The 27,710-nt window shown below is 55.4% G+C and overlaps 1 protein-coding gene across 1 annotated transcript in view; it reads left to right on the top strand.

Moving 5' to 3' along the window:
- The window catches only part of TAF4 (TATA-box binding protein associated factor 4), a 67,198-nt gene that overhangs the window by 24,026 nt on the left and 15,462 nt on the right, over nucleotides 1-27,710 (top strand). The window contains 13 exon segments of the mRNA XM_038572780.1: nucleotides 12,565-12,731; nucleotides 13,957-14,076; nucleotides 16,741-16,860; nucleotides 17,386-17,508; nucleotides 19,338-19,427; nucleotides 19,988-20,233; nucleotides 22,244-22,391; nucleotides 22,747-22,861; nucleotides 24,705-24,874; nucleotides 25,184-25,314; nucleotides 26,061-26,186; nucleotides 26,564-26,620; nucleotides 27,036-27,155. Coding sequence (XP_038428708.1) covers nucleotides 12,565-12,731; nucleotides 13,957-14,076; nucleotides 16,741-16,860; nucleotides 17,386-17,508; nucleotides 19,338-19,427; nucleotides 19,988-20,233; nucleotides 22,244-22,391; nucleotides 22,747-22,861; nucleotides 24,705-24,874; nucleotides 25,184-25,314; nucleotides 26,061-26,186; nucleotides 26,564-26,620; nucleotides 27,036-27,155 — 1,733 coding nt within the window.

Here is a 27,710-nt window from a genome sequence, read left to right as displayed (position 1 = left end):
TTTTATCACATCTCTCAATCAAGCGTATGTATTTTTTTCCCATCTAGGTCTTGCATGTGCTTTGTTAGTCATTCCAGACCTGTAAATAGTAGTTTTTAAAAATTACATTTTCTGAGTGCCTGGGTGGCTCAGTTGGTTAAGCATCTGACTTTTGATCTCAGCTCAGGTCTTTTTTTTTTTTTTTTAAGATTTTATTTATTCATGAGAGACACACACAGAGAGAGAGGCAGAGATGCAGGCAGAGGGAGAAGCAAAGTCCATGCAGGGAGTCTGATATGGGTTTCAACCCTAGGACCCCAGATCATGGCCTGAGCCAAAGGCAGACAGATGCTCAACCACTGAGCCGACCAGGCGTCCCATCAGCTCAGGTCTTGATCTCAAGGTCATGAGTTCAAGCCCCGTGTCGGGCTCCACGCTGGCACACTGCGGGTGGGGTGGGGCCTACTTAAAAAAAAAGGAGTTAACATTTTCTAATTTTTGTTGATGGTATGTTGAATTGTAGTTGAATTTTGTTTTGTTTTGTTAGGTTTTATTTATTTGTGGGAAGGAGATGGAGGGAAGGCACAGAGGGAGAGTGTGTGAGAGAGAAGCAGATCAGGGAGCCCGATGTGAGACTTGATCCCAGGACCCTCTGGGTTCATGACCTGAGCCAAAGGCAGATGCTTGATTGCCAGGGGCCCTGTAGCTGAATTCTGGGTGTTGATCGTGTCTAGCAATCTTATTACATGCTTACATACTTTCATTAAAAAATGTGTGTGCAATATTTTTGGATGTTCTACACGGAGAGTCCTGTTCTGACAATTAATGACAGTTTCTTATGCTCCCAGCTCCTTGGCCTGTCTTCTGGGCTGTGGGCTTGCTGGGGTCTTGGGTAGAACGGGTGATGACTGGCATCTGTGAATTACTCCTCATTTCAAAGGAAATGCTGTAAAGATCAGCCATTGGAGACTATGGTTTGTAGATTCCCTTCATCAAGTCAAGGAAGCTCCTTCCCATTGCTAATTTCCCGAAGTTGTTTGCTTTTTTTGGCGGGGATATTTATTCTGTAGTCATGAGTGGATGTTGAGTTTATCAGATGCTTTTTCTGCCAACTGTGGGATTTGCCTTCATGTTACTTAAAACTGAACAGTGTTGCTTGTCAGCACCCTCTCCCTCCCACCTGCGGTCTCTTTCCTTGTCCTCTCGCTTTTCCAGCCGTACCCCACACTTTGTAGGGAGTATCCACGCTGGCAACCCCAGTACCTGCCTAGGACCTGGGGGCCTCGCTGACCTGTGCTTGGATCTCAGCCTCCTGGGTCCCCATTCTCTGCTCTTCCCCACTGACCCTTGCCGTGTCCTTGCCCGTGTTGCTGAGATGAGGTGCATTCTCCTTCACCTTCCTTGCAGCTGGGCCCCACTCCTTTCTGTGTTGCTATGGTGCCACTTCGTCCTTGAATCTGCTTAGGCCCCTCAGACAAGGCCTAGAAGGTCCCCAGGTTGCATGCTCTTCCAGTGCTGAGCAGCTCCTCTCCATAGCACCGATTGACCGTAGCATCGATCAGATAGGGTGAGGTTGTTGGCCAGTCCCTGCCTTCTCCACTGTGAAGGGAGTTCCAGGAGTGTGTGCCGTGGCTGTGTTTCTTGTTTTTGTCGGTGCCTGGCACATCCTGGCACTTAGTAGGGCCTCGGTGGGTATTTGCTGGCTGGCCAAGCGAGTGGGTATAGCTCGGCTGCTCAGAGCCCGTGTTTGGCCTCTTCAGTGGTCCGAGAAGGGAGCTTGCCCGGGGGCTGAGTTCTGGAGAGCTGGAGTTTGCTATAAATCATGTAAAGTGCACAGCATCTGCCTCCTGAGCTCAGTTTCCTCGAACTTGTGCTGTGTTAGCTCTGTCTACAGGTTTTTCACGACAAGCAGGATGCCCTCAGTGGTTTAGCTGCTGCAGACCCAGGCCCTGGATGGACCTCCAGCCGGGCCCTCTGGGCCTCATCCTGTGTTGTGGACAGCTCTGTCTGGCGCAGCGAGCTGCTCGTCTTACCACGCCTTTGACGCTTCCAGATTAGCCACTCTTCTCTGGCCTCTCTGGCTCCCACTGGCTCAGTAGCCAGCTAAACACAGAGAGCACAGACGCTAGTCTCGGGGTGGACGGGCTTGGGGATTTGAGATTACAGAAGATGATCCTGATGATCCCAGGAAGCAGACCATCGTTTCGCTTTGCGTATTGATTTTGACAAAGATCCAGAGTGTTCTTCCAAAGCATCTTGTGTATTCTCTGCCTTAGTGATCCTGCAGAGCCTCCTGTCCTCTCTTTGTAGAGCTGCTCGTGGGCCCCTGGACATAAGCCCAGCTCTGGAGGGGGAAGTGGGTCCTTCAGGCACCTGCCTGCCGGTGGCTCTGCACTCCTGCTTTGTGGCTGCATTCAGGTTTTGCTGGGAGCATTTATTTGTTTATTCTTTGTTTATTTATACACGTTTCACACTAGAAAGAACTTATGGTGTATAACAGAAGTACCCCTAATAGAAGAAGAGAATATCAGGGGCGGGGAAATGAAGGAAGGCCGAGTGTACCTGGGGCTAGGGCAGAAGTGACCCTGGGCGACCTTGCTTTGGGTGGGGTGGAGGTTGGGGGGGCACAGATGGAGATCAGAGCCTCCTTGGGTCAAGGCCGAGGGGGCACTACCCTAGTGCCTGAATCTGCAGATGAAGGAGAGCACAGTGATGTGCGTGTGGGGAGAGCTTCTTGGTCAGTGCGGGGCCTTTAGGATTTCAGACTGAAAAATTGGGGCTAAATGCACTCAGTCTTGATCCTAAGAGTTTAGGAAAGTTGAGGGGGGTTTACCTGGGGCTCCCGGAGCAGGAATGCAGGGATGCCCCTGAGGCCCCTGGATTTCAGGGGTTTTGAAGAAGTAGGGAGATGAGAAAGTGGTACTGGCTGACCAGCCCGCTGGAGCTCACGACGCCGTTCCCTCACCGTGCACACTAGCGGGCAGGGCCGAGGGCGTAGGGCAGAGAGCTGGGCAGATGCGAGCCTCCCAGGAAGGATGAGGCTGCTGGCTCCGCAGGAGTGAGGAGGGCCGAGGCTGTGACGCTGGAGGAGAGCCCGGCCCTCCGTGAGGAGGCTGCGTCACCATCCTGCCCCGTTGTCAGGGGAGCCGGCTGTGTCTTTTCTGGGGCCCATGTTTCCTCTACACCTTCCAGAAGAGTGGTGACATCTGTGTGGGATGCTGCTAGAGCCACAGAGTGGGGCCACCGAGTTACTCTTTGGTGTTTAGTAAGTGTCTGTTCGGTGTAAGGCCCTGCCACCCCAGGACAGATGAAGCACTATGGAGCGTCCGAGACTTGGCGTGGGCAGATGTCCATGGGAGAGGACGCCTCGGCTCTGGGGGTCTGCGACGGGGCCATAGGGATAGGGACAGTGCGTGGGCCCTCAGGCGGCACTGGGAGCCCAGGGTGATAGAGCGGTACAGGTGGCCCCAGAGGGCTGAGGGGACCACAGCTCTCCTGGCAGCTGGCCACCCATCACTTGTTGTCACTGTTTTTCTTTTGATGGTTTTACGTGACAGTGTTTCTAGTGCTGATGTGGAGAACGGCGGACAGTGGAGCCCTGCGCGTCTTCTGAGACATAAACACCCCGAGGTGCATGGTGACTGTAGTTGTTTATCTCTTAAGTACGAGCTAAACACGCCCGGGGCCTGTCGCAGGAGCTGGTCCCATGTGTTGCCCTGCAGTTGTCTTTTCATGTTGCACATCAAGGACACGCATCCCCGCCAGTGCACAGTTGGAATGCATTCCTCTAGATGGTGCGTGTTGTCTCAGGGTGGACATGGCCAGCCGGCTGCACCTGTCCCCTGCTGGGCGAGTGTCTCACTGTGCACAGGCCCATGACTGCAGTCTCTGGGTCAGGGGACGTGCGTTACAGTATTGGTACTGTCTGAAGAGATCCTGGCCCAGAATTGTATGCCCTGTGCCCACCCCGTGCCATGATGAGGTGAACAGGGTCATCTTGTAATTTGCCTGTCTTTGCTTATTGGTGAGGCTGAGCATCTTTGCTCTTTGGCCCTTGTGTTGTGGGAGCCTGCCATGGAGCCCACCTGTGTCCCTAGAGCTGTGGGAAACTATGGAATCACTTGATGTATTTTTTTGGCCACTTTTTATTTAAAAAAAAAAAACAAAAACTTTGAGATTTTTGTCTTTAAGTAATCTCCACACCCAACATAGGCTCAAACTCATGACCCAAAGATCAAGAGTTGCATGTTCCAGCTGGGTGCCCTTGGCCACTTTTTAAAGTAGATAAAACTATTGTGGTTATAGGCAAGTTAGTCATCTTTTTTGGACAAAATTCTGTTCATTACAAAAGTTCAACCTGTATGGACATGTTTGCTGTAAGGGAGGACCCCACTCCGTCCCCCATCCGCGTCTCCTCCACCGGCCCATCCAGCAGCAAACAGTTCTGGTGGCCTTTGTGCCTGTGCGTATGCACACGTGTGTGTGCACATATGGGTGAAGTTTGTAAACACAGCATCTGAAGAGTTCTAGGGGACAAACTGCCTTAAAACCGTTGCTGTCCTGAGCTTCGTCGGGACGATGCAGGGGGAGGTGAATGTGATGTGTGGGCTCCTGACTGAGCCGCGGGTCATGGTCGGCTTGTACCCCTGAACGGGTGTTTCCAGGCGTGGGGTGACCCGCCTGCCCTGGGGCTGTTCTGTTTCTCTTTTCACGGACATGTAGTTGGCGCACAGTGTTCTGTTCGTTTCAGGTGCTCAGCAGAGTGATTGGCAGCTCTGTCACGCTGTGCTCACCCCAGGTGTAGTGTTTGTTTTATTCAGATGTTTCAGATATTTTTTCTAATCTTTAGCATTTGAAAGCATTGACAGCGTAGAAAAACAGTTTTTTCTGTGCGCGTCGGCCAGAGAGGACACTAGCCACTGATTTTATTTTTCTTGGCTGGTGGCCCTTACGCTGGCTGGACTTGTTTGCGGCTGGCCTGTGGAGTGCGGCTTGAAGCCATTGTTCTCCTCCCTGCCTCCTCGTGCAGACATGTGAGGGCGGCCTGCGCAGGCCGGGTCCTGTCCCCAGGGAGCTTACACTGAGGGGACACAGCCTCCTGGGGCCACAGACACTGGGGCACAGCCTGAGGAGGTGTGGGCGGGTTCTGAGGATGCAGGCCTTGAGCTGCTCCAGAGGCAGCAGGGAAGAAGGAATGTTCTAGAATGAGGCCAGGAGGCCCTGGGGTAGGCAGGGGCTCTGTGGCTAGTGTCTTTGAGATGAGGCTGCTGAGGGAGCCTGCTATGGAGCCCACCTGTGTCCCTAGAGCTGTGGGGAACTATGGAAAGCTGTTGGGCAGGAGGGTTTCCGCCGAACCATCACTCCAGGTGAAGGGAGGTTGGTCATTGGTCATGCTGTGGTGTATCGGCAGCTTATCACTTGTCATCTCTACTTCTCTGTTTTGCAGGTAATGCCAGCATGGCTTGTCCTTTTATCTGCTGGTAAACCTATGGGTTGTTCCCTGTTTTTGGCTCTTACACATAAAGCTGCTACGAATCACTTGGGTGTAAGTCTTTGTAAGGGTCTGCTCTTCCTTTTCTCGGGTGAGTGCCTCGAGGTGGAAGGGATGGGTCCTGTGACAGGGCATGTGGGACTTTGCAGGGAGCTGCAGGATGCGTTCACGCCAGCGGTGTCTGGGAACCCTGGTCGCTCCACACCCATGTGAGCACTTGGGATGGTCAGTGTCCTGCTTTTGCTCGTGCGGCGACCGTGGCGAGGTGTCACACGGGGGATCTGATATGTGTTCTCTAATGCCCAGTGTGGAACATCTTCACATGTGCTGCTTTGCCGTCTGTCTGTCTTTGGGGAAGCGTCTCTTTGAGTCTGCTGCCCATTTTTTGTATTGGGTTGTTTCTTTTCAGTGAGTTTTGAGAATTCCATGTTATAGATGCTAGCCTTTTCTTGGAGATGTGCCTCGCGAGGACTTCCTTTCCTCTTCTGGCCTATCTTTGTTTCCTTTAGTAGTGCTTTTTGAAGAGCAGAAGTGTTTAATTTTAATAAAGTCCATGTTACCAACTTGTTCTTTCTAGGGTTGTATTTCTGGTGTCGTATCTAGAATATCTTTGCTTGGGCAGCCCAGGTGGCTCAGCGGTTTAGGGCCGCCTTCAGCCCAGGGCATGATCCTGGAGACCGGGGATCAAGTCCCGCATTGGGCTCCCTGCATGGAGCCTGCTTCTCTCTCTGCCTGTGTCTCTGCCTCTCTCTCTCCTCTCTGTATATTCTCATGAATAAATAAATAAAATATTAAAAGAAAATAGAATATCTTTGCCTAATCCAAGGTCACAAAGATTTTCCCCCATATTTTCTTCCAGAAATTTATTATTATTATTTTTTAAAGATGTTATTTATGTACTCATGAGAGACACAGAGAGAGGCAGAGACACAGGCAGAGGGAGAATAGGCTCCCCGCGGGAAGCCCAGTGCAGGACTTGATCCCAGGACCCCGGATCACAACCTGAGCCAAAGGCAGACACTCAACTGCTGAGCCACCCAGGGGTCCCTTCTTCGAGAAATTTAGAGTTCTAGGGCTTAATACATTTGGGTCTGGGATCCATTTTGAGTCGGTTTTGATATACGGTGTGAGGCAGGGATCCAAGTCAATGCTTTTTGCCTGTGGATGTTCACTTATTCCCCATTTGTTGAAAGACTAGCTTTTCCCATTGAATTGCCTTTGTGCCTTTGCCAAGAATTATTAGTTGTCCATGCCCATTTCTGGACTCCGTTCTACTCCATCGATCTATTCCAACTTTGCACCAGCGCTGTCCTGCAGCTTTGAGCGCACTGGGAAATGGGTAGCGTTAGCCTCAACTTCATTCTTTCTCATGGTTGTTTGGTTGCTCTACGACCTTGTGTTTGTATACAAATTTTATTTTATTCTATTTTAAAAAATATTTTATTAAGATTTTAAAAAATTTATTCATTTATAAAAGAGAGAGAGAGAGGGAGAGACACACACACAGACACACACACAGGCAGAGGGAGAAGCAGGCTCCATGCTGGGAGCCTGACGTGGGACTTGATCTTGGGTCTCCAGGATCATGCCCTGGGCCAAAGGCAGGCGCCAAACTGCTGAGCCACCCCAGGATCCCCTAAAGATTTTATTTAGGGCAGCCCGGGTGGCTCAGTGGTTTGGTGCCTCCTTCAGCCCAGGGCGTGATCCTGGAGTCCCGGGATCGAGTCCCACATCAGGCTGCTTCTGGAGCCTGCTTCTCCCTCTGCCTGTGTCTCTGCCTCTCTCTCTCTCTCTCTCTGTCTCTCATGAATAAAGTCTTTATTTTTTTAAAGATTTTATTTATTTATTCATGAGACACACGCACACACACACACAGGCAGAGACACAGGCAGAGGGAAAAACAGGCTCCCTAGAGGGAGCCCGATGTGGGACTCGATCCCGGGACTCCAGGATCACACCCTGGGCCAAAGGTAGATGCTAAAACCACTGAGCCACCCAGAGAGCCTCTGTATACAAATTTTAGAATCATCTTGTCCATTTGCACACAAAGGGCTGCTGGGATTTTGGGTGGATTACACTACATCTGCAGGTGCATTTGAGGAGAGTTGGCATCTTAGCCACTGGCTTCCCCGACCCGTGAGCGAGGCCTGGTGAAGCTCTTCGCTTTACATCTCTCTTCACGGTTCTCAGCCATGTTTGTAGTTTTTAGTGTTATGCTAGGATGAGTTAAAGTTTGTGGTAACAGCATTTATGTTGTGCAGGCAGCTGCACGTGCTGGAACATGAATTGGGTCAGAAGCTTCATCTTTAACTATTCAGAAATGGAATAATGTCATTGCTCTTCACCCTTGAGCAACAGCATTTCCCCCCATTCTTGCTTTGAGCATTGAATTGCCCCCTGTACACATGAGAACGAAAACATTTAGCTTTACAACAGTAAATAGTAAACAGGTTTTTTTTTTTTTTTTTTTTTTTTTTTTTTTTTATAATGATAGAGAGAGAGAGAGAGAGGCAGAGACATAGGCAGAGGGAGAAGCAGGCTCCATGCACTGGGAGCCCGATGTGGGATTCGATCCCGGGTCTCCAGGATCGCGCCCTGGGCCAAAGGCTGGCGCCAAACCACTGCGCCACCCAGGGATCCCAGTAAACAGGTTTTGAAAGAACGATGCCCACTGTGCATACTGTAACAGCACAGATGCCTCCTTAAGGGAACAGGATGAGCTGTCCAGGAGAACAGAGCACCGGATTCTGGGGAGGACTTCCTGCCCGAGCTCGTGTCCCAGCCCACTAGTGGGTCCTACACCACTGTCTGGTTGGCCCTTCAGGAGCCTAGGGGCAGTTTTCCCAGAAATGATGGTCAGCTTTGTGCAGTTTGTGGACAAGTGTGGGGAGCAGAGCTGCCAAAATGCGGGGAGACTGCGGCATGGAGCAGCGGCTCTCAGAGGACCAAAACCCTGGGACCAGGGCCTGGGTCAGGCCTCGTGTGCATCGGGCCCTTCGGAGCCAGCACCGCAGCAGCGGCACGGTTGGGTACAGTTGGTGCGTGCCGTCCCCTCTACACTTAGACCTGTGAGGTGGGTGTGGTGCCAGGCCCCGGGGGCCCCGCCCACACGCGTGTTGGAGCCCCGCGCCCCCACTTTCCGGAGTCATGGTACCCCAGCAGCAAGCCACAAGAGTGAAAGGAACACCTGGGCCGTAGTTGATGTGAGCTTTGCCCGTGTCCGCATCAGCGGCTGTGTGGCAGGAGGACCTGGGACCTCTTACTCTGGGTCCTGGGCCCCGGGGACAGCCCTGCTCTTTCTCAGGCCACAGCCTGGGGCCAGCAGGTCCCAGGTCCTCTTCTCCTTCCCCAGGCTCTTGCTCGTGGTTCCAGCTCATGGTTCCGGCTCGCAGCGTGGTGGGCAGCCACTCAGGAACCAAGTCTCGGCTGTGTTTCACACTGAGCTCTGCCCCTTTTCTCGGCTCTGGTCCCAATTCTGGCTTCTTTGGCATTGGCATCGGGGTTCGGGGTGCAGTTTCTTTTTGCACGTGTTTAATGGTAGAGGGCTTTGCCTTTTGAGTCTTTATGGACTCGTACTCTGGCAGGTGACAGCACTGGAGACCCTCATGGTGGGGAGGGTGAGGCTGGAGGTCTGGTCCCCCTGGCCCAGCAACCCTTCCCTGTGCCCTGCTCCTGTCATTACAGCCTTACAGCCCCAGCCATGGCCCCGAGGGAGCCCCGCTTGAAGGGCTGTGATGGGCCAGGCGGAGGTGGTACGGAGCCCACAGGAGGTTGTGCGGAGGAGCCTCCCCAGAAGGGATGCCGCCCAGGTGGAGGTTCCCAGGCGAGTCCAAAAATGCCTGTTTAATCTGTAGCGTAGCTTTGGCTGACCTACATTTTGGTTAAAAATACAGTAAAAGTTGGTATGAAAAGGATCATGGAAACTGTAACATTGGGTAAAAACCTTGAGTTTATCTTGAGCTCTGGTGCTGGAGGAAGGATAGGATTCTCTCTAAAGAGCTGGCGGTCCACGCGATGCTGAGCAGCAGGGACGGCCCGCGGGCGGTGGCCTGGCCTCCCACGCAGGTGCGCCGGGGCTTGCGTGGGTGAGCGCGGGAGCCCAGGCTCTGCCAGACGGTGCGGCCTATGGAACTGCTGGCAGGGCATTGGTGCTGTGCATTGTAATTTTAAATCTGAGCTTTCACAGCCACGAAAACCAGAAAATAGCCCAATATCCTAAGCAATAAAGAAGTTATACGTACATTTTGGATGAAGTATTATGTAGTTCCTGAAAACTGTGTTTTTGAAGAATGTTCAGTGACACGGAAATGACTTGCGATAGAAGCGGTGAGAGGAAGGAAATGCCACGGACTGCTTCTCATCACCGCCGTCGAAACGCATGTCCTCCATGTGCATGGTGACCAGAGGACGTGGGATTTCAGATTTCTGTTTGCCTTGTATGTCTCTGCATTGCTTGTTTGCTGCACAGACTCACTATTTTCAGCAAAGTGTTACAATTATTAAAAAAAGAACATCTGAAGTACTGTCTGCTTGGGCAGGGTTGCTTCTTGGGCAGACAGGCTGGTTTTGGCTTCTGTGCATCCTGAGCAGAGGCAGCGGCTCCTGGGGGAGGCGGAGGGAGGCCCGTCCATGGCTCCTGACCTTGCCTGTGAACTGCCTTCGAGGACTGGCCACCTCGGCTGGGCAGGAGCCGAAGGGTCTTTGGAAACAGAAGACGTATTTTCTGTGTCAGGGGTCAGACGGTTAAGGCCAGCGTGTGCAGTCCTCCTCTCGCTTGCCAGGGCGCGTGTGTGCGGAGTGGGCTTTGGATGCGTTTGGGAAGGAGGGCACTGTGGTGTGCCAGGTGGCCCCGTGTGTAAGGGGCAGTGGACCGCACCCGCAGGGCCCCTTCCCTGAGCCCATGTTGCACCTGCAGAGGGGAGCTGACTTGGAGACAGAGTTGTGTTTCTTGGTCTGTGCAAGAACAGGCACTGTACAGGTTATCTGTTTGAAGTGAGTGGTTACAGTGAGAGTTTCCGAGATCCAAGACTGTGATAATGTCATTAAAATGTGGCACTTGATGCAGCTGTCAGCGTCGTGATCATCCTGGGGCTCTGTGCTTTCTGCGTGATCAGTGACTGTAACGCATCGTGGCCGGGGACACTGGGGGGAAGTGTGTCCCCAGGACGGCGCCCACTCCCGTGTGCACACCGCCCTCCCTCGGCCTTCGGAGCCACGAGGCTGTTCTTGGGGTCACGGTCACTGGGGGCCCACTTCCCTTCTTCCCAGTTCCATCTGTCATTCTCACTTGTCCCCTTATGTACCGACTTGGACGTATTCCGAGTGTCTCTGTGAGGTAAAGTTACCTGCTTAGAGTCCCAGGGTCACTTCTTGGCAACGTTTGCAGTTCCTTCTCTGACTTGTAGCCACGGGCACGCGGCACAGCGGGCGGCACCATTTCACACTTCTGTGGCGCCCAGTGTGCACAGTGCGCTGCTGCTTCATTCACTATTTCATGAGTGTTTATTATTTAAATCTTCCTTTAGGTTTCTGTTGAAGGAATGCTTTATGCAGAAAAGCACCTGATAGTTCAGGCACGTTCATCCACTGTCGTATTAACAAGCTTGAAGTTGGGGCACTAAGGCACTGATGCCTTGCCGTCCCTCCTCACTCCTCCTAATGAGGAAGGAGCGGGGTTTCCTGATGGAAGGGGGACTGGTGACGAGGGGGTAGTGGGCTCGAGGGATTGGCATCAGGAGGAGTTGGCCCTGTTTCCTCTCGTGGGGTCCCCGGTGTGCTCATGGGCTCCTGGGTCTGGCAGATTTTAGCAGAGTGAGTTATTTGCAGCAGCTGGTATTTGTTTTGTTTTGTTTTTAAATTTCAGCATGGTTTATTGTAAAAGGGATGTTTGGAGGGAAGCTTACTTACTGGGCATGAATGTGGTTCTTTTGAATCAGGGGTTGTAGCTGTGAGCCCAGGGAGGGGCTGTTGTTTCTTGATGTCACGCTGGCTGTCGAAGGAGGCAGGACCCAGAGGTTCAGGGGCTCCTCGCAGACTAGGGAGTCACTGAAGCTCTTGTTTGGTTCAGGAAGGAAAGCCTTGACGTTGCTTCTTGTGGGGCTAACAGGAGGCTCCAGGGCAGCCTTTTCTTCCTGGAGAGTATCATCCTCAGTCCACACTGTGGGAGGCTGGTACGTGTGCGGTGGAGGTGCCTCCTTTCCCGCTGGAGCATCGCGGCACTGGGCTTCTGCTGGGGTCTGGTGTGAGCAGGAGTGTGCTGTTTGTTACTCACTTTGTCCTGGGAAATGTGAGAGTTAAGCAGTAAAATAGATTATTTCTAGTAGAATCACTGACATAATTGGTTGCTGGTTCTTGAATCTAAAATTAATGCCAAATCTGACTGATGGGACTGCCTTTCCAGTGATTTAGCTCCAGCGTCATGACGTGAGTGGCCGTCCCTGTCTTTGTGGCTGTGTGGGGGCGCCCAGGTTAGCCACAGGCCCAGCGTTCCCCCCACATCTGAGAGGGGTGAGGTGACAGGGCTTCACGGGAGTCAGGTTCCCAGGAGCAGTGCTTGCTTCGGCTCCACAGGACCCCAGGCCGTGGCTGGGCTGTATCTCCGAGGTCCCAGCCCCGCGGTGGAGAGGCCGGGCTGCCCACTGCCCCAGACAAGGAGTGGGCTCGGCGGCTGAACGCCTGGCTGCTGCCTCTACACGTTCCCGCTGCCCTAGGAGCCTGGCCACGGCCAGGAGCAGTGGTGTGAGTGCTTGACAGCCTTGTGGGCACAGTGTGTGGCCTTGGGGCCGTGGGGCCCTGTGCCCGGCGTCCTCCCCAGAGGGGCGCCAGGCCCTCCCTGCAGGCCCGTGCCGGTGGCCTGACTTCTGAAAGGAAGACTCACCTGCGGCATGAATCTGGTGGAGAAAACCTTGTGCACGTTCCCATCTTGCATGTCACCTTTATTGGCAGGTGTGTTTCGAGTTCAGGGACTCTGGGTGTCTCTCACACCTTTCCTTCCTTCTCAGGGCCGTCAGGCTCCCCTCTGATAGGGTCAGCACCTTCACCAGCCGTGTGTATGCGGGGTACGTCACCTGACGCCAGGTCTCCTTTATCCCCAGGTATGGTCCTCGTGCGGAGCGAGAACGGGCAGTTGTTAATGATTCCTCAGCAGGCCTTGGCCCAGATGCAGGCCCAGGCCCACGTGCAGACCCAGCCTCAGACCACCATGGCGCCCCGCCCTGCAACCCCCACAAGTGCCCCTCCCGTCCAGATCTCTACCGTACAGGTGAGTGCATGCGCGCCGGGTGGTGGCAGCCCGTGGGGCGTCTTGCAGGTGTCCTGCGAGGGCGGAGAGGGGCAGCCATGCGCCGTCCACCATCGGGAGGCTCTGAGGAGCTGGCTCTGCGTCCACGCTCTGCGAAACTCTGGCATGGTGGCCTGGACTCTGTCCTGTCTCTTCCCTGCTATCCCTGACTCCACCTCCCGTGCCTCAGTCTCCTCTTGTACAAAGTGAACCCTGCGTGCGTTACCTGTAGGTGTCAGGGAGGCGTGTGGGAGCGTTAGGAGGTGGCGTGAAACGGCACCTGTGCCCTCCACATGTGTGGTTAGGCCTTTGGGGGTAAGTGCCCTGAGCCTGGAGATCGGTGGGGGACCGGGTTCCCCAGTGCTGGCGTGTCTTGTCCACATCCTGACTCCGATCGAGTGCGTGCCAGCATGCTACCCGCGTCTCCTCTGTCTCCTGGTGCCTTTTTGCTCGGGGTCGTAACTCTGCTCGGGGCCCTGCCTGCTGGGTGGCCTGTTAGTAACTGAGGTGGAGACTGGCAGGGGCTTGACGTTCCTGTGGAGTCAGCCGTGTCCCCTGTGGAGGTGGAGGCCCGCGCTGTGGACGGAGGCCTTGGCAGTGCTGGGAGACCCACAGGGTGCCCCGTGATCGAGGGACAGCTCAGAGCAGCGAGCTCAAGGCCCGTGGGGCTGTGTGAAGTAAGATGCAGGCGGAGGACACCTGTGGTGTCACTGTCACTTGTGCAAGTTGCCGTCTGACTGCCAGCGCCATTGCTTTCAGCCCACGTCAGCGCAAACGTGCTTGGGACTCGTGCCGTCTTTCCATCGGGTTGAGGTGTCGGGGCCACCTGGTCACTCCTTTACTTCCTCTTCTGCAGCACTGTGACCCATCCTTAGACCCAGGGACGCACCCTTCCTGTGTTAGTGCTTGTGAACGGGAGCACAGAGCGGTTTCCCAGATATTCGCGTTCTTTAAAGACCGTGTTTGGTAGACTCGGGCGAAGGAGCCTAGCGGTAGCTTGATTACAGCACATACATATTTTGATCATACACTTTCCCTCTGGTAAGAAAAGGTTAGAATTTGGGTGGCTTTGTTGATGACTGTAGCTTGAGGCTGGACGCACCGGGGTGCCCCGGTTCTGTCCTCAAGGGTTGATTGTGCTGCATCGGGTGGCGGGGAAATACTGTCACTTGTTGCTCCTTTTAGATGATGCTTGCTTGTTTTTCAGGCACCTGGGACCCCTATTATTGCACGGCAGGTGACCCCAACGACCATAATCAAGCAAGTGTCTCAGGCCCAGACGACGGTACAGCCCAACACGGCGCTGCAGCGCTCACCCGGAGTGCAGGTGAGGTGGCTGTGGGTGCGGGCTGGGGTGCTGGGTGCTAAGCTGAGCTTCGGGAGGAAGGTGTCCTGAAGACTGTGTTTTTCTCTGACTGCTGACCCGGGACAGGTCAGGCTTCCTTTCCTTTAAAGCCACATGGATTTTCATACCAGCAACATGTTTAAAAGCTTCCTGCTATGCTGGAAGTAGAATTAGAAACATCACTTGTTTTTTTTTTTTTTTTTTATTTTTATTTTTTTATTTTTTTTATTTTTTTTTTTAAATTTTTATTTATTTATTTTATGATAGTCACAGAGAGAGAGAGAGAGAGAGAGAGGCAGAGACACAGGCAGAGGGAGAAGCAGGCTCCATGCACCAGGAGCCCAACGTGGGATTCGATCCCGGGTCTCCAGGATCGCGCCCTGGGCCAAAGGCAGGCGCCAAACCACTGCGCCACCCAGGGATCCCTGTTTTTTTTTTTTAAATATTTTATTTATTTACTCATGAGGGAGAGAGAGGCAGAGACACAGGCAGAGGGAGAAGCAAGCTCCCTGTGGGGAGCCCAATCCCAGGACCCCGGGATCATGCCTTGAGCCAAAGGCAGGTGCTTAACCGCTGGGCCACCCAGGTGTCCCGAAATGTCACTCTGTTGATACTTGATCGAAAGGCAGAGGAATCTATGGGGTGGACGTGCGGGTGTGGCACCTGTTGGGGCGAGGATGGGGGTCCCATCTGAGAATGGCGCTCTCAATGCTTGTGTGTGCCAGTGGGTGTGATTCTCGGCCCCTCTTCCTGGTGAGGCACAGACGAGTGAGGGTCGGGGCTTCCGGAAGTGGCCGCAGGGCCTGTGTGTTGGCCACCTGGCTGGCCTGCCTCCCTCGTGGCCTGTGCCCTTTGCCAGGAGTGAAATCCAGTTCTAGAGACGTTCCCCGTCGGCCTGTGGGGTTGGTGTGTGTTTGTTGTTAAAACGCTTTTAAGCTGTGGGTAGGCGAGTGCTCTGGAGCAGGCGCTGAGCCCTCTTGGGTTGCGTGGACGGTGCCAGCGGGTCAGCCTCTGGTCGGGAAAGCCGAGGAGGGGAGGGGGCAGCGCCCAGGCTGGGCTGGCTCCTTCTCTAATGGGGAGGAGACCCGTGGTCAGGGCAGCAGCTGGCTCGAGGCAGCCGGAAGCAAAGTGGTTTCAGAGCTGTTCTGTTCTTAACGTGTTTACGTGTGTCCATCACCAGTGTGGGTCACCAGTGCGGGTTTTACGGCGTTGGCCGCTTTGTGTTGGGCCTCTGGGGGGTGCTGCGACTGTGCTTACATCGTTGCTGATTGTGTGTAAGCCCCACTGCGGGGCTGCGGGGTAGGCGCTGTTCCCATTTCCCGAAGGGGGAAACGGAGGCAGAAGAGAGGGGCAGGACAGCGGGGGGCATCCCGGAGCCGCCCCCACCCCCCCCGGGGGGGCTCCCACCCCCCCTGGCGGCACCTGGCCTTCACGTGGCGCCACGTGTGGGTGACGCTGCTCTCTGAAGCAGCGGGAGGGGCACCCGGAGCCCCGCGGTGGGCTTGGCGCGACTGGGGTGCACCCAGGACAGGGTGGCTTTCCTGGGACGCTCTCTGTGTACCGAGCTCAGTCCGGTGGGCGCGCCTGAGTCCCAGTTACAGGGAAAGGCCACTTTTCCCGCATCACGTATGGTGGCGAATTTACCCGCATCGGCTCCCGGTCTTGGGTCACGTGGGGAAGCGTGCGTCCGTTGGGCCTCGGGAGCGGGCACGGGGCGTCTTGAGGTGCCCTGGCTCCTGCTGGCGGCTGCAGCAGCCCCACTGTCCCCCGGCTGCCCGAGACACTTGCCGGCTCTGGTTGCGGCATGGTGCGTGAGGACGTCCTGGGAGAGGACGCGGGCCGGCAGGGGCCCGGGGTCCGCAGCTGGGGGTTGCTGGTGCTGGAGACGACTCGCCTGGTGCTGGCTTGGGCAGCCGAGGCTGAACGGACGCCCTGCTCTGGGCTGCTGTCCCTGCGCCCGAGCCGCTGGAAAGTAACGTTTGGAAGGTTGGAGAGACATCGAAGGCTAGATTTATAAATTGGAAGCATCTGGTGCGAGAAACTGGCCAGTCTGTCGTGATGGTTCACGTGGAATGAAACCTCGGGCCTCCCCGAGGCCTGGAGATGTCCCTGGGTATGTCACCGGGGTCCCAACCCGCGGGCCCGGCACCCGTGTTCAGTGAAGCGGCCCCTCCCCACTCACACTCACTCATGAATCTGCTCTGAAACCCCTGTGCCATGAGGTCTCTCTGTGACCTGCCTGTGGAGAGCAGAGAAGGGTCCGCGTGGTGGCGGAGGCGCAGCCCGCCCCCCGCCCCCCGGGTGACTAGTGACGACCTCATGCCCCAGCCTTCCCTGTCTCCAGCCTCTGCACAAGCCGGGTGACGTGTTTCAGCTGTGGTGTTTCTGTTTTGCATCTGGTTTCTGGAGGAGAGCTGATTTACGGTGGCCACCCTGGGACTCTGATGCCAGGCTGGGCCCTGCATGGCGCTTCCGGGCTTGTGGTCTCTGGCCAGGTGGGCCATCCTGTGTCCCTTGGCACTCAGGACCATGGCCCTGGTGCCTTAGTCTGCAGCTCCACCTGCTGTGGAGTCTTGTTTCCTTCTGGGGGACATGAGGGTCATCTCTGCGGAGCCTGTGGTCACCTTTCATTTTGGGCTCTCATAGCCTCAGCTGGTTCTGGGTGGCGCTGCCCAGACAACTTCCCTCGGGACGGCGACAGCTGTTCAGACGGGGACACCTCAGCGAACGGTCCCAGGGGCCACCACCACCTCCACAGCTGCCACGGTGAGTGCCCCCCGTGGGGGTGGATGAGAGGCGCCTCGAGGTGCCCTGTTGCCCTCCGCCCACCTGCCCGCAGCCTCCCTTCCTCCAGGGCCGGGGACCTTGGCCTCTCTGAGGTGGGGTGTGAGGGCAGCGGCCCTGGCCCCTGCTTGGGGCTTTGAGGCTGCACAGAAGTCCACCACGACAGGAGCCCAGACAGTGGCCTTTGAGGACATGGCCCGTGGGTCGTACAGAAGCTGCTGTCCGTGGACCAGGACCACGTCCCTGTTGGATGCGCAGTAGCTTCCTGTGCACGTGTGCATCTCTCAGCCCCCGGATCAGACTTTATTTGGACTCCTCTTCTCGTTTCCTTGCTCAGGGCTTTCCCTCATCTTCAGTAGCTATGTCATAATTTAATTCATTTTATTGTACACTTAGAGGAGAAGTGCAGGCTTCTTATATACAAATGCGCATTTCCATTGACCCAGACCCTGTGATGGAAATCGGCCGTAACATGTTTTCACTTGAATCTTTTTAACTTAATTCCAGGAAACAATGGAAAACGTGAAGAAATGTAAAAATTTTCTGTCTACGTTAATAAAGCTGGCTTCATCCGGTAAACAGTCCACAGAGACAGCTGCTAACGTGAAAGAACTTGTACAGAGCCTACTGGTAAGAGCGTGACCCAGAGCCCCTTGGCCTGAGAGCATCTGTGGGATGCGCGGAGTCCGTCGGGGAGGGGACGTCCTGCCACAGGTGTGCATGGCCCAGACGGGCGCCGGGCCTGGGGCAGCCTTCTGGGGACTTCGTAGAGAGGCTGCCATGGACGCCCTGCCCTGTACCACGTGGAGGCCGGCGCCCTTTGCGGCCTCGCCGTGTGCCAGCCTGGCCACATCCCAGGGCATCCACATGAAGAGAGCCGGCCCTGTTGATTGCCACTTGGAAGTGTCCTGTTGGCTCCAGAAGCATTTTAGACACACCCAACAGAGCACATTTGACAGGCTTGCTCTCATGTCTTTGCTTTACCTTCTGTAATGGAGAATTTTAAACCTGTCAGAAGTGAAAAACGGAGTCTGGTGAAGCCCTGCGCCCCATCTCCGAGCTTCTCCAGGGTCCGAGTCACACCCAATCTTGTGGCTGCTGCGCCCCACCACTGCCTCCCCCTCTCCTCCCCAGTCCCGTACATATTTCGGCACAGAAGGACACTTGTTAAAGACCGCGACTACGCCTGGTCAGCCTGCAAATGTAGCCATGCCACGCAACGCATGGTCCCGGCCCCCTCCTGGGCTGCTTACGGCTTGTTCAAGCCGGGGCTAAGCTCTCAGCAGGCACTGCAGCGGACGCTCTGTCTCCTTTGGCCTCATGTCCCTCTTTGCTCTTCTCTTGCCTTTGGATTTCCTTTGCTGAGGAAATCTGGTAGTTTGGTGTCTGGGCTTCTGTCTTTCTGCTCCTGGGGTTTTCGGCTCAGGTTCTTGGATCTCTGGGCGTGCCTTCCCAGTGCAGGCAGCTGAGAGTGGGCAGCAGAGAGGAGTCCCTTACGCTGGGGTGATGGGCTGCGGGACAGCCTCTCTCAGAGATGCCGCATCCTCCTCCGGGGGCTGGCTCTGTGCCCTGCTCGCAGGCCATGCTGGTTTTGGTCTAGAAAGGAAGGAAGTGCAAACGGGCGATTGTTTCAGACCACGTACTTAAATATTTTCAGGGAACTTAGAGATTGAAAAGTGATCTCGCCTCCCACGAGAAGCAAGGACTCCTGGCTTTTTATTTTAACAATCCTTACCTTCTAATGAAAATTTCTGTTGAAATAAATGCCTTTCTCTTTCATCCCCACGGTCCCTTGTCTGTGGTCCTCCCCACACCAAGGAGCTGGCTGGGTCTCGCCATCCCTTGCTCCGTAGATGATCCGACACTGCACCCTCATCTTCCCGCTGTGCTCTCGTCAGCGCGCCAGGACCCCTGTTCCACCCTTCCCACCAGACCTCTTGGCACTGTGGACACTGCTGGCTGTTCCCTCTTTGAACTTAGCATGAGTTAGCTCTGGGTTGGTCTGTTGCTAATACCCCAAACAAGAGGGCACAGGTTGAGCAGAAGCTTATGTTCTCCTGTGGGGACCCCAGGTGTCAGCAGGCCTGGCTGAGGGTCTCCTCTCTCAGGATCTCCTCTGGGGGATGGCCCGTGATGTCCCGTTCTTACCCACCTCTCTTAGCCTCCCTACCCTCAGACCATACTTGCTTTGGTTTCCAGGACGGAGTTGTGCCCCTTCTTGTCTGGGCACTCGCGTCCCTGCCTTCCCAGGGCGTCCTCCTAGGGTCTTCTGTGAGTCTTTGGTGTCGGTCACTATCTCTTTGTGACGGCGTGCCTGACTTCTATGCTGTCTCCTCTGTCCCATGCAAGACCTGGCAGAAAGAACACTGATTCCCAAACAGGATGCCAGTGCATGTTGAGTAGAGATGTGTTTTGACTTCTATTCACAGGAGAATTTTGTTGTGCTTTTTGTTTTTAAGGATGGAAAAATTGAAGCAGAAGATTTCACTAGTAGATTATACCGGGAACTTAATTCTTCACCTCAACCTTACCTTGTGCCTTTCCTGAAGGTAATCATGAGGACCCCCGTGCAGCCCTGCATGCTGGCAGGTTGCAGCAGGCCTGCAGGAGGGGAGGAGGGGTGTGCAGGTGCCCCCGCTAGGTTCAAGGACCTGTTAAGTTTCCCGTCCGGCGGCTCTCCTGTATGTTGTGAAGCCCCCGACGCTGCAGCTGCTGATGTGCAGCACCCGGGCCGAGGACTGAGCCCCAGCAGAGAAGCTGACAGGCGGGGCTCACAGTGAGGAGCCAGGGCTCAGGGCATCAGGGCGGCCCTCCTAAGTAACCCTTGACACTGTGATGTAAAAATACCGTTCTTGTCTCTCCTCTAAACATTTTAGCTGGTTCTCACGGAGAATAATCCTGCTGGGTGACGGGGGGAGGGGCGGGGGCGGTTTCAGGGCTCGTGAGTGCTGGATGCTGATCCCAACATCCAGAGGCAGAGGCCCTAAGGCTCTAAATCCTACATGGTGGAGCTGGAGGCCTGTTTCTCAGAGCTGGAGGTTTCCGGGTTTGTGAGGAAGGAACCTGGTGCCTGTGCTGCCGCCGACCCCGTGTCTGTCTTTCCGCCCAGAGGAGCTTGCCCGCCTTGAGACAGCTGACCCCCGACTCCGCGGCCTTCATCCAGCAGAGCCAGCAGCAGCCGCCGCCCGCCTCGCAGGCCACCACCGCGCTCACGGCCGTGGTGCTGAGCAGCTCAGCCCAGCGCACGGCCGGGAAGACGGCAGCCACCGTGACCGGCGCTCTGCAGCCCCCTGTCATCAGCCTCACGCAGCCCACACAGGTTGGCGTTGGCAAGCAGGGGCAGCCCACGCCACTGGTATGAAGGCGAGAGCCTTGCCCATCCCCTCGCTGCCCGCTGCCCCCCACAGTCGGCCCCGGCTCAGGAAGCCTCCCTCCAGCAGGCGGGAAGGCTGCTGCCAGGGACAAGCTTGGGTGCTGCTGCCTGAGTAGTTCGAGCAGGAGCTAGAGGCCTCAGCCCTGCAAGTTTGTGATTTCTTGCGCAGGAACATGAAATAAGCATGTTGGCTCTTAACCCCACTGGTCTGTTACCCATATTGTTTGGGGGAGGTATTCATGGTTTAAAGGATCACGGTGTGTTTGCCGTGAATTTTAGTGGGACGTGACCTTCGATTGGACATAATGACCCCAAGACCGGAAACTGTGTGTGCCTGGTGACGATACGTCAGGCAGATGGCGGTGGGTCTCTTGTCTCACGGCCTTGAACCCGGCTCTGCAGCCGTGGTTTGGGCCCTGGTGAGATAAAGTTCCAGGCTACTGATCGCTGATTTACAATGTGGGTCCAGTTTTCTGAGTTCTGCAGCTGGAGAAGGGAGATCTCTGCTGGGAAGAATTGTACTTTAAATGTGCTCCCATAGACAGCTGGGCTCCCCAGACGTAGAAAGGCAGTTGATTTTTTTCAACTTTGAAGGGGATTTTGTTCCTTACACACAGTTAAAAAACCTCCGCAGTGCAGGCTGCCTTGTGACTTGGTAGCAGGTTGTAGAACGTGTTTTATTGTAGCAGCCACTTCATAACCGAGTGAGCAACCAGAGTCCATCAGGCTGTTTTCCCACCTGCTCAGGGGACAGCTTCTGTCTTTGTGTGGACGGGTGGTGAGGGACTCATGCTCACAGTGGGTCAGAGCATCTGGCCTACGGGACTGGGAGCTTCGGGACAGGGGGCCAAAGGTGTGCATGAGTCACGCTGAGGGGCAGAGATTTGTATGTACGGGACTCCCCAAACCACTGGGCCTAATTTACGCCAAAGGAGAATTCTCTTGAAGAGAAATGGGTGGGTAGTCGTCCGTCCTTGAAAGGTGAACAACCTGATGCTGTCTGTGGTTTGCAGTCAGAGGCAGTCTTGACTGGCAGGGTCAGTTCTGCGTTTTACTTCCCTGGTCCTGCTGGATGTGGTGTGCCTGTTGGCGGGGCGACAGCAGTGCGCTCAGGCCCAAGCCTGGCCCATTCCCTGCCTGCCTTGAAGCCTGTAGAGACGCACACCTGAGGCTTTTCCCTGAGTTTATGGCAAAACCTGACGTGAACCAGTTTGAGGCAATAGTTATCTTTATTCTTCTTTATGTGTGATTTTTCATAGGTTTGTCATGGAGACCGTTTGGTCGCAGGGCACTGCCCTGTCCCTCAGCGGCTGCCCTGTAGTCCAGGGCATATGCAGCTGGTCACCTTTGTAACATTGAGATAAAGTCCTGAAGCATTTGGCCCCAGAGAGGGCTCGGCCCTGCAGGCCTGGGGGGCGCCGCTGTGTGCGGGGCACGGCGCCAGGCCGGGCACAGGGGCTGAGCCAGGTGAAGGCCGAGGTGGGAGCGGGCTCCAGCTGACAGCTCTAGGCAGGGCAGCACCGTGCCCTGTGGGCCTGTGATAAGGGGGCAGCAGGGACATGCCCAGGGTTGGGCTCAGCCTGGGGTGGTGAGTGTAGGCAGGCCCCGATGGGGAGGCCGTCGGAGAGGCTCTTCCTTAAGGGCCAAGTTCAGGGCAGGACTTGGGAAATCTGACCTCCCCCTCCCCCCAGTGTAAAAAAGGCAGCGCACCTCTTAGAGACCCCGTGGAGGAGGGAAAGTGGGCTTGCAGCCCTCAGCAACCGTAATTTGAAATTACGGGGGAAGGCCTGTGTTCCACGCCAGCCCGCCAAGTCAGCCTGCCTCCTTCCGGCTCCGACCTCAGGACCTCAGGCCCCCTGTGCAGATCTGCCCCAAGGGCTTGTCTCTGTTGTGGCACCTGACACAGGTGTCCCGGTCCTGGCAGGGCCCTGGCCGGGGACGGGTGCTGGCAGCTCCGGGGGGTGTGCTGATGGGCCCGCGGCTTTGCCTCAGGTGATCCAGCAGCCGCCTAAGCCCGGAGCGCTGATCCGCCCGCCACAGGTGACGCTGACGCAGACGCCCATGGTCGCGCTCCGGCAGCCTCACAGCCGCATCGTGCTCACCGCACCCCAGCAGATCCAGCTGAACCAGCTGCAGCCAGGTGAGGGCCCCCGTTCGGTGCCGTGAGCTGCCTGGGCAGCACCGTGTGGCCGTCACCTCCGTGGGGGGTGGGTGTGGGAGTCAGATCCAGTCAGCGCAGCTGATTGCTCCACTCCCAGCCTCTCTCGCACTTGCCAGAGGGCGATGGGTTTCAGAGGAGTAAGTGCTTGGGGGGCGCGCTACGCTTTTGCCTGTACTTTCGGGTTGGGATCCCGGAGTTTCTACCAGCTTCATCGTGGCAGGTCCGCGGCGATGCCTGCCCCTTGGGCCACCAGGCTCCAGAGCAGTGGCGGGGGCTTCCACGGAGTGTGCCCACGGCCTGTTGGTGGGTATACCGTTGGTGTCTTGTGTTGCAGTCCCCGTGGTGAAGCCCGCCGTGCTACCTGGAACCAAAGCTCTCTCTGCTGTCTCGGCTCAAGCAGCTGCTGCGCAGAAAAACAAACTCAAGGAGCCTGGGGGAGGCTCGTTTCGGTAAGGAGAGGGCCGCCCCGTGGCACCCACGACTACAGCTTTGACGCTGCGTTCTTCCCCCGCTTCATTTTGACCTTTGTGTGCACCTTTTCCGCAAAGTTTGTGCAGGGAGGTGTGCCTCAGACTCGTAGCAGGAACTAAGCAGCGCTTTTTGGTATATGAATGAATAGAAAACCCGTCGCTATGATGTTCCGTCTCAGTGTTGTGAGTGCATCATGGCTGTAGTGCAGGACGCTTCACCTGCCCTTCTTTTAACTTTAAAACTTGTGGAAACGCTGTACCATGGGCTCTTGATGAGCAGCCGGGCGAGGGACTACGTGTCAGGGAATCATGGGATAGAGGCTGTAGTGCTGACGTGGGTGATGGTGAAGCAGCAGGAGAGGTCCTGCATCTCAGGGGTGTTCACGGGGCTGCTCCCTCCCAGAAGTCATCCCTGAAGCTGTTGGCTGGTGGAACGGAGTTAGCATCAGCAGTGCTGAGCCTTGGTGGCCCTAGCCTCATCTGCACCCAAGTGGGGTGAGGAGGGTGTTGAGCCTGGGGGCCTTGGCATGGAGGGCCAGCGCCTGGTGGGGCGGGGAGGACATCCATGAGGAAAGGGGGTCTGCTGGCAGGTCAGAGTAGTAAGAGAGCAAGGGTCACTGGGAACCCTGGTGTCTTCCTGCCAGGGGAGGGAGTTAGAAGTGCAGAAGAGTGAGCTAGAACGGCCCCCGTGGGGCTGAGTTAGCTCGGGGTTCAGTGTCTACACACGTAGGGGGAACTGGACGAAGCCCCTTGCTCTGTGCACCGGGGGCGCCCCGGCGTGGCGGCCAGCACACCCAGTGCTCAGACTATGTCTTCTAAAAGCTGTTCTGCTCTTGTGACCCAGACACCTTAGAAAGGCTGGTTCTGGGGTCTTCACAGGGGGAGCTGGTGCATCTTGATAGGTCAGAAAGCAGTGTTGGGGTGGACGGACACCATCAGAATCAACAGGAGTTGCCTAGTTAGGGCCTCCTCACTGCCCATGTTTGTAGGAATGGACTGTGCCCACTGGATGAGACGGGAAAGCACGAGCCTGTGAGAATGAATGAATGGGAAACTTATGGGGAAGGGGGATGTGGGCCGGGACCCCCGAGGGCTGGAGCTCGCAGCACGTCAGGAAGGGACCAAGGAGACCCAGCCCTCTGCGGAGCTTGTGTGACATTCTTGTCTCGAGCTGAGGGTGGGGTGGGGACGACACATCAGATGGACACAGACGTGCAGCAAGACTCCTGGCCTGTGGCCTTGCAGGTGTCACAGGCACAAGAACCAGAGCAAGGCTGAGGAACATTCCAGGCTAAGGAGGCTGGAGAGCCATGCAGGGACGCCCTTGGGTGCAGGGAGCACAGGGTGGAGGAGGGGGGTTCGGGTTGGCAGCTTTCCTGCGGGTGAAGGGAAAGAAAGAGTCCCACACCCTGGACTCCGGCTTTTCTGTAACTGCTACTGTTTTAAGAATAAATTAATGCTCTTTGACTTTTTAAAGAAAGGTTTCACTTGGAACAAACTCCTCGAAGCAGTGAGGACAGTGTTGCTGGGTTTTGCTCCCTCAACTTACCCCTCACTGGGGGGGCCCTCTGCACACGTCCTCACGCCAGGACGCTTGTGTGGCTTTAAGCTCCATCGGGCCTTCGTTTAAAAGAACAGATTCATTTTCAAAGAACCACTAGCCTTCCTCGTTCAGGTGACAGCGCGGTACAGGAGGGAGCTGGCGGATGCACACCTAGAGGGCATCGGCGTGCTTTCTACACGGGGTCCCACTGGGTCAGGCCCCCCAAGTGCACCTCCTGACGCGCCCCTCGCTCAGTCAGCATTATCTTCTTCTCCGAAGGGATGATGATGACATCAATGATGTGGCCTCGATGGCGGGAGTGAACCTGTCAGAAGAAAGTGCACGAATATTAGCCACGAACTCTGAATTAGTGGGCACCCTGACACGGTCCTGTAAGGATGAAACCTTCCTCTTACCAGCGCCTTTACAAAGAAGAATCTTAGAAATAGGTACGTTGGAGCCCCGCAGCCATCCCCAGGACTGCTGGTGTGCCCGTGTGGCTTAGTCTTCCGAGTGGAGCTGCCGTCTGCCGGCAGCTCCTGGCGGGGCACGTGGGCCTCCGCGAACACGCCTGGTGCCTTGTCCCGCCTTTTGCCCGTGTCCTACATGGCTGATGCCAGTGGTCCTCAGGTAGTTGCAGCGGGTGTAGACCAACCCCTCCCGCCCCGAAGGCCTGCGGGGGCCGTCCTCACGTTGCTCCAAGCGGTGAGTCGTGGACGACAGAACAGCGACATTTGTAAAGTGTTGCCTACCCCCAGGTAAAAAACACGGCATCACGGAGTTGCATCCAGACGTAGTGAGTTACGTATCCCACGCTACGCAGCAGAGGCTACAGAACCTTGTAGAAAAGATATCAGAAACTGCTCAGCAGAAGAACTTCTCTTATAAGGTAACTCACTGGCTTCCCAAAGAGGCTGCACTTGCTGTGGACTCCTGGTCAGTGGTGCTAGGAAGCCTCTTCCTGCACCAGACGTGGGGGTGGCACACTGGTTTTGAGTGTTTCATGGAGCTACGTTTTGGGGACGAGGCCACCTCATTAGCCCATGGTGGCCTCAGGCTCTGTGTGCCCTGGCTGGGAAGTAGGATGGGTCTGCATGAGGGTGCACGTCAGGGGTCTAGCCTGGGCTGGGTCTGGGATGGAGGTGACCTCCCCCACTTTGGAGCTCGGGGAGCCTCCTCTGGTTTTACCCTCGCTCCTGCAGACCTTCAGGGCTCTGGCCCACGCCTGCTCCCGTGACTTGGACCACTGCTCTGTTTGGATTCGTGGAGGGTCACCTGTGCTAAAGCCCAGCCTCCGGGGGCAGGCTGCAGGGTGGGATCCGCCTTCCTCCTCCCTCCCTCACATGAGCAGTACCCAGAGGGGCCGACGGTGTGAGGCCGGTGCCGTCAGAGCGGCAGTTAGAATAAAGGAACAGTAACAAAGTGTGCAGAGTGGAAACCCCCGCGAGCCCCAGCACAGCTTGCCTGAGACTCACTTGTGTGTGTGTTAACCCGCAGAGCATGTCACACACAGGCCATCTGGGGATGAGGGGTCAGGTGTGGAAGTTATGTAGGACTTGCTTTGGGAGGTGGGATGATGTGCAGCCTGTCCAGCCTAGGCCCCAAATTTATGACCGTGTTTTTACCTTTTTGTAGGATGATGATAGATATGAGCAGGCAAGTGACGTCCGGGCTCAGCTTAAATTTTTTGAGCAGCTCGATCAAATTGAAAAGCAGAGGAAGGATGAGCAGGAGAGAGAAATCCTTATGCGAGCAGCCAAGGCAAGTACCGCACTTGGGGCTGCTCCTGGCCTGGGTCCTGAGCACCCGCGCACGCGCTCAGGGCTGTGGGAGGCTGGCCCTGTGTTGGGGGCTGGCCCTGCAGAAGACGTGATGCGTGTGATTTAGGAGAGGGCTGCAGGTGGGACGTGGACCTGCGTCCAGAGCCCTGCGGGCCGTCCTGGCATGCCATCTGTCAGGCTCCTGTGACCGGTGGGCGGGATGATGACCGCCTCTGAGCGCTTCTCCAGTGGGCCTGATTTTCTTCGGATTAAGAGTTTGTTTTTTTTCCATGATGTGCAGGCTATATTTTTGTCTTTTGTTAGATGATAGTTCGCTCATTATTTTTTTTTTTTTTTTTTACTTTTTAAAAAAAATAGTCTCGATCCAGACAAGAAGATCCAGAACAATTAAGGTTGAAACAGAAGGCAAAAGAGGTAAGCTCTTTTAATAAAAAATCTTTACTATACATTTGAAAATAGATTCTTATGTAACCTAATCGTCCAACCAAAGAAAGGGGAAGAAAGTGGTGGCATCTCTGTGATGAGGCTATGTAAGATGTTTGCAGAGGGCAACTGTGTGTTCTGCTTTTAGATGGAACAGTAATTTCTCATGGGGTCTCTTCAGTCTTTATATTTACACAGTTTGTTATATTCTCTGAGCTTCTAAAGATGAACGTATTTTTGCTTTATGATTTTTCTGATCGCAGGATAAACCTACCATTACAGTCAAAACAGTAAAGAAATTTTAATTTAGACAGTTTCTGAAGATCTTTGATGTCTCTGTTACTTTTGTGATAAGCAAAAGTCATGTGCATGAAATGACAGTCCTCGTTTCCTCTTCAAAACAAAGATGCAGCAACAAGAGCTGGCACAGATGAGGCAGCGCGATGCCAACCTCACAGCACTCGCCGCCATCGGGCCCAGGAAAAAGAGGAAAGTGGATTCTCCAGGACCGGGGTCGGGGACAGAAGTACGTAGCACGACAGCGATCGAGGGCTGGTGGGGGCCTCGGGGGCACCTCTCGGTCGGCAGACACATGTGAGAATTGGCCACATGTATGTGGCCATCTCCCTTGGAATTTCTTTTTCCCGTCGACTTGTGGATGGAAGTTCTTTCTGTGAGGAAGTGAGGGCTGTGATTGGATGCCGTGAGGTTAGATGGCCTGTGCAGGGAGCGCAGGGTGACGCTAACTGCTGGAGCGCCTTCCAGGGGCGCCCGCTCCTGAGCAGCGTGCGTGACGCAGGCCTGGAGGAGGACGGACGGGGCCATGGGGCCTGGCGTGAGGGAAAGCAGCCCGTGCTGGTTTCTGTTCAGATTTTGTTAGTTTTTTGTTTTGTTTGTGGTGATACCTTCATGTAGTTATAAACCTAACTTTAGGGTATTGCTACTTTTGTTTACACTGTGACTTGTTTTTTGAGTAAATTACAGGAAGAAAGCAAGCCTGGCCTTTCCCTACGGCTTCTGGTGGTGGTGGCGGCCGGGCTTGCGCTGGCAGCAGTTCCCTGGGCCTGCAGGGCAGCACCAG

This window comes from Canis lupus, chromosome 24 (genome assembly GCF_011100685.1).
Source record: "Canis lupus familiaris isolate Mischka breed German Shepherd chromosome 24, alternate assembly UU_Cfam_GSD_1.0, whole genome shotgun sequence".
Lineage (NCBI taxonomy): Eukaryota > Metazoa > Chordata > Mammalia > Carnivora > Canidae > Canis > Canis lupus.
This window is presented reverse-complemented; position numbering and strand designations above follow the sequence as displayed.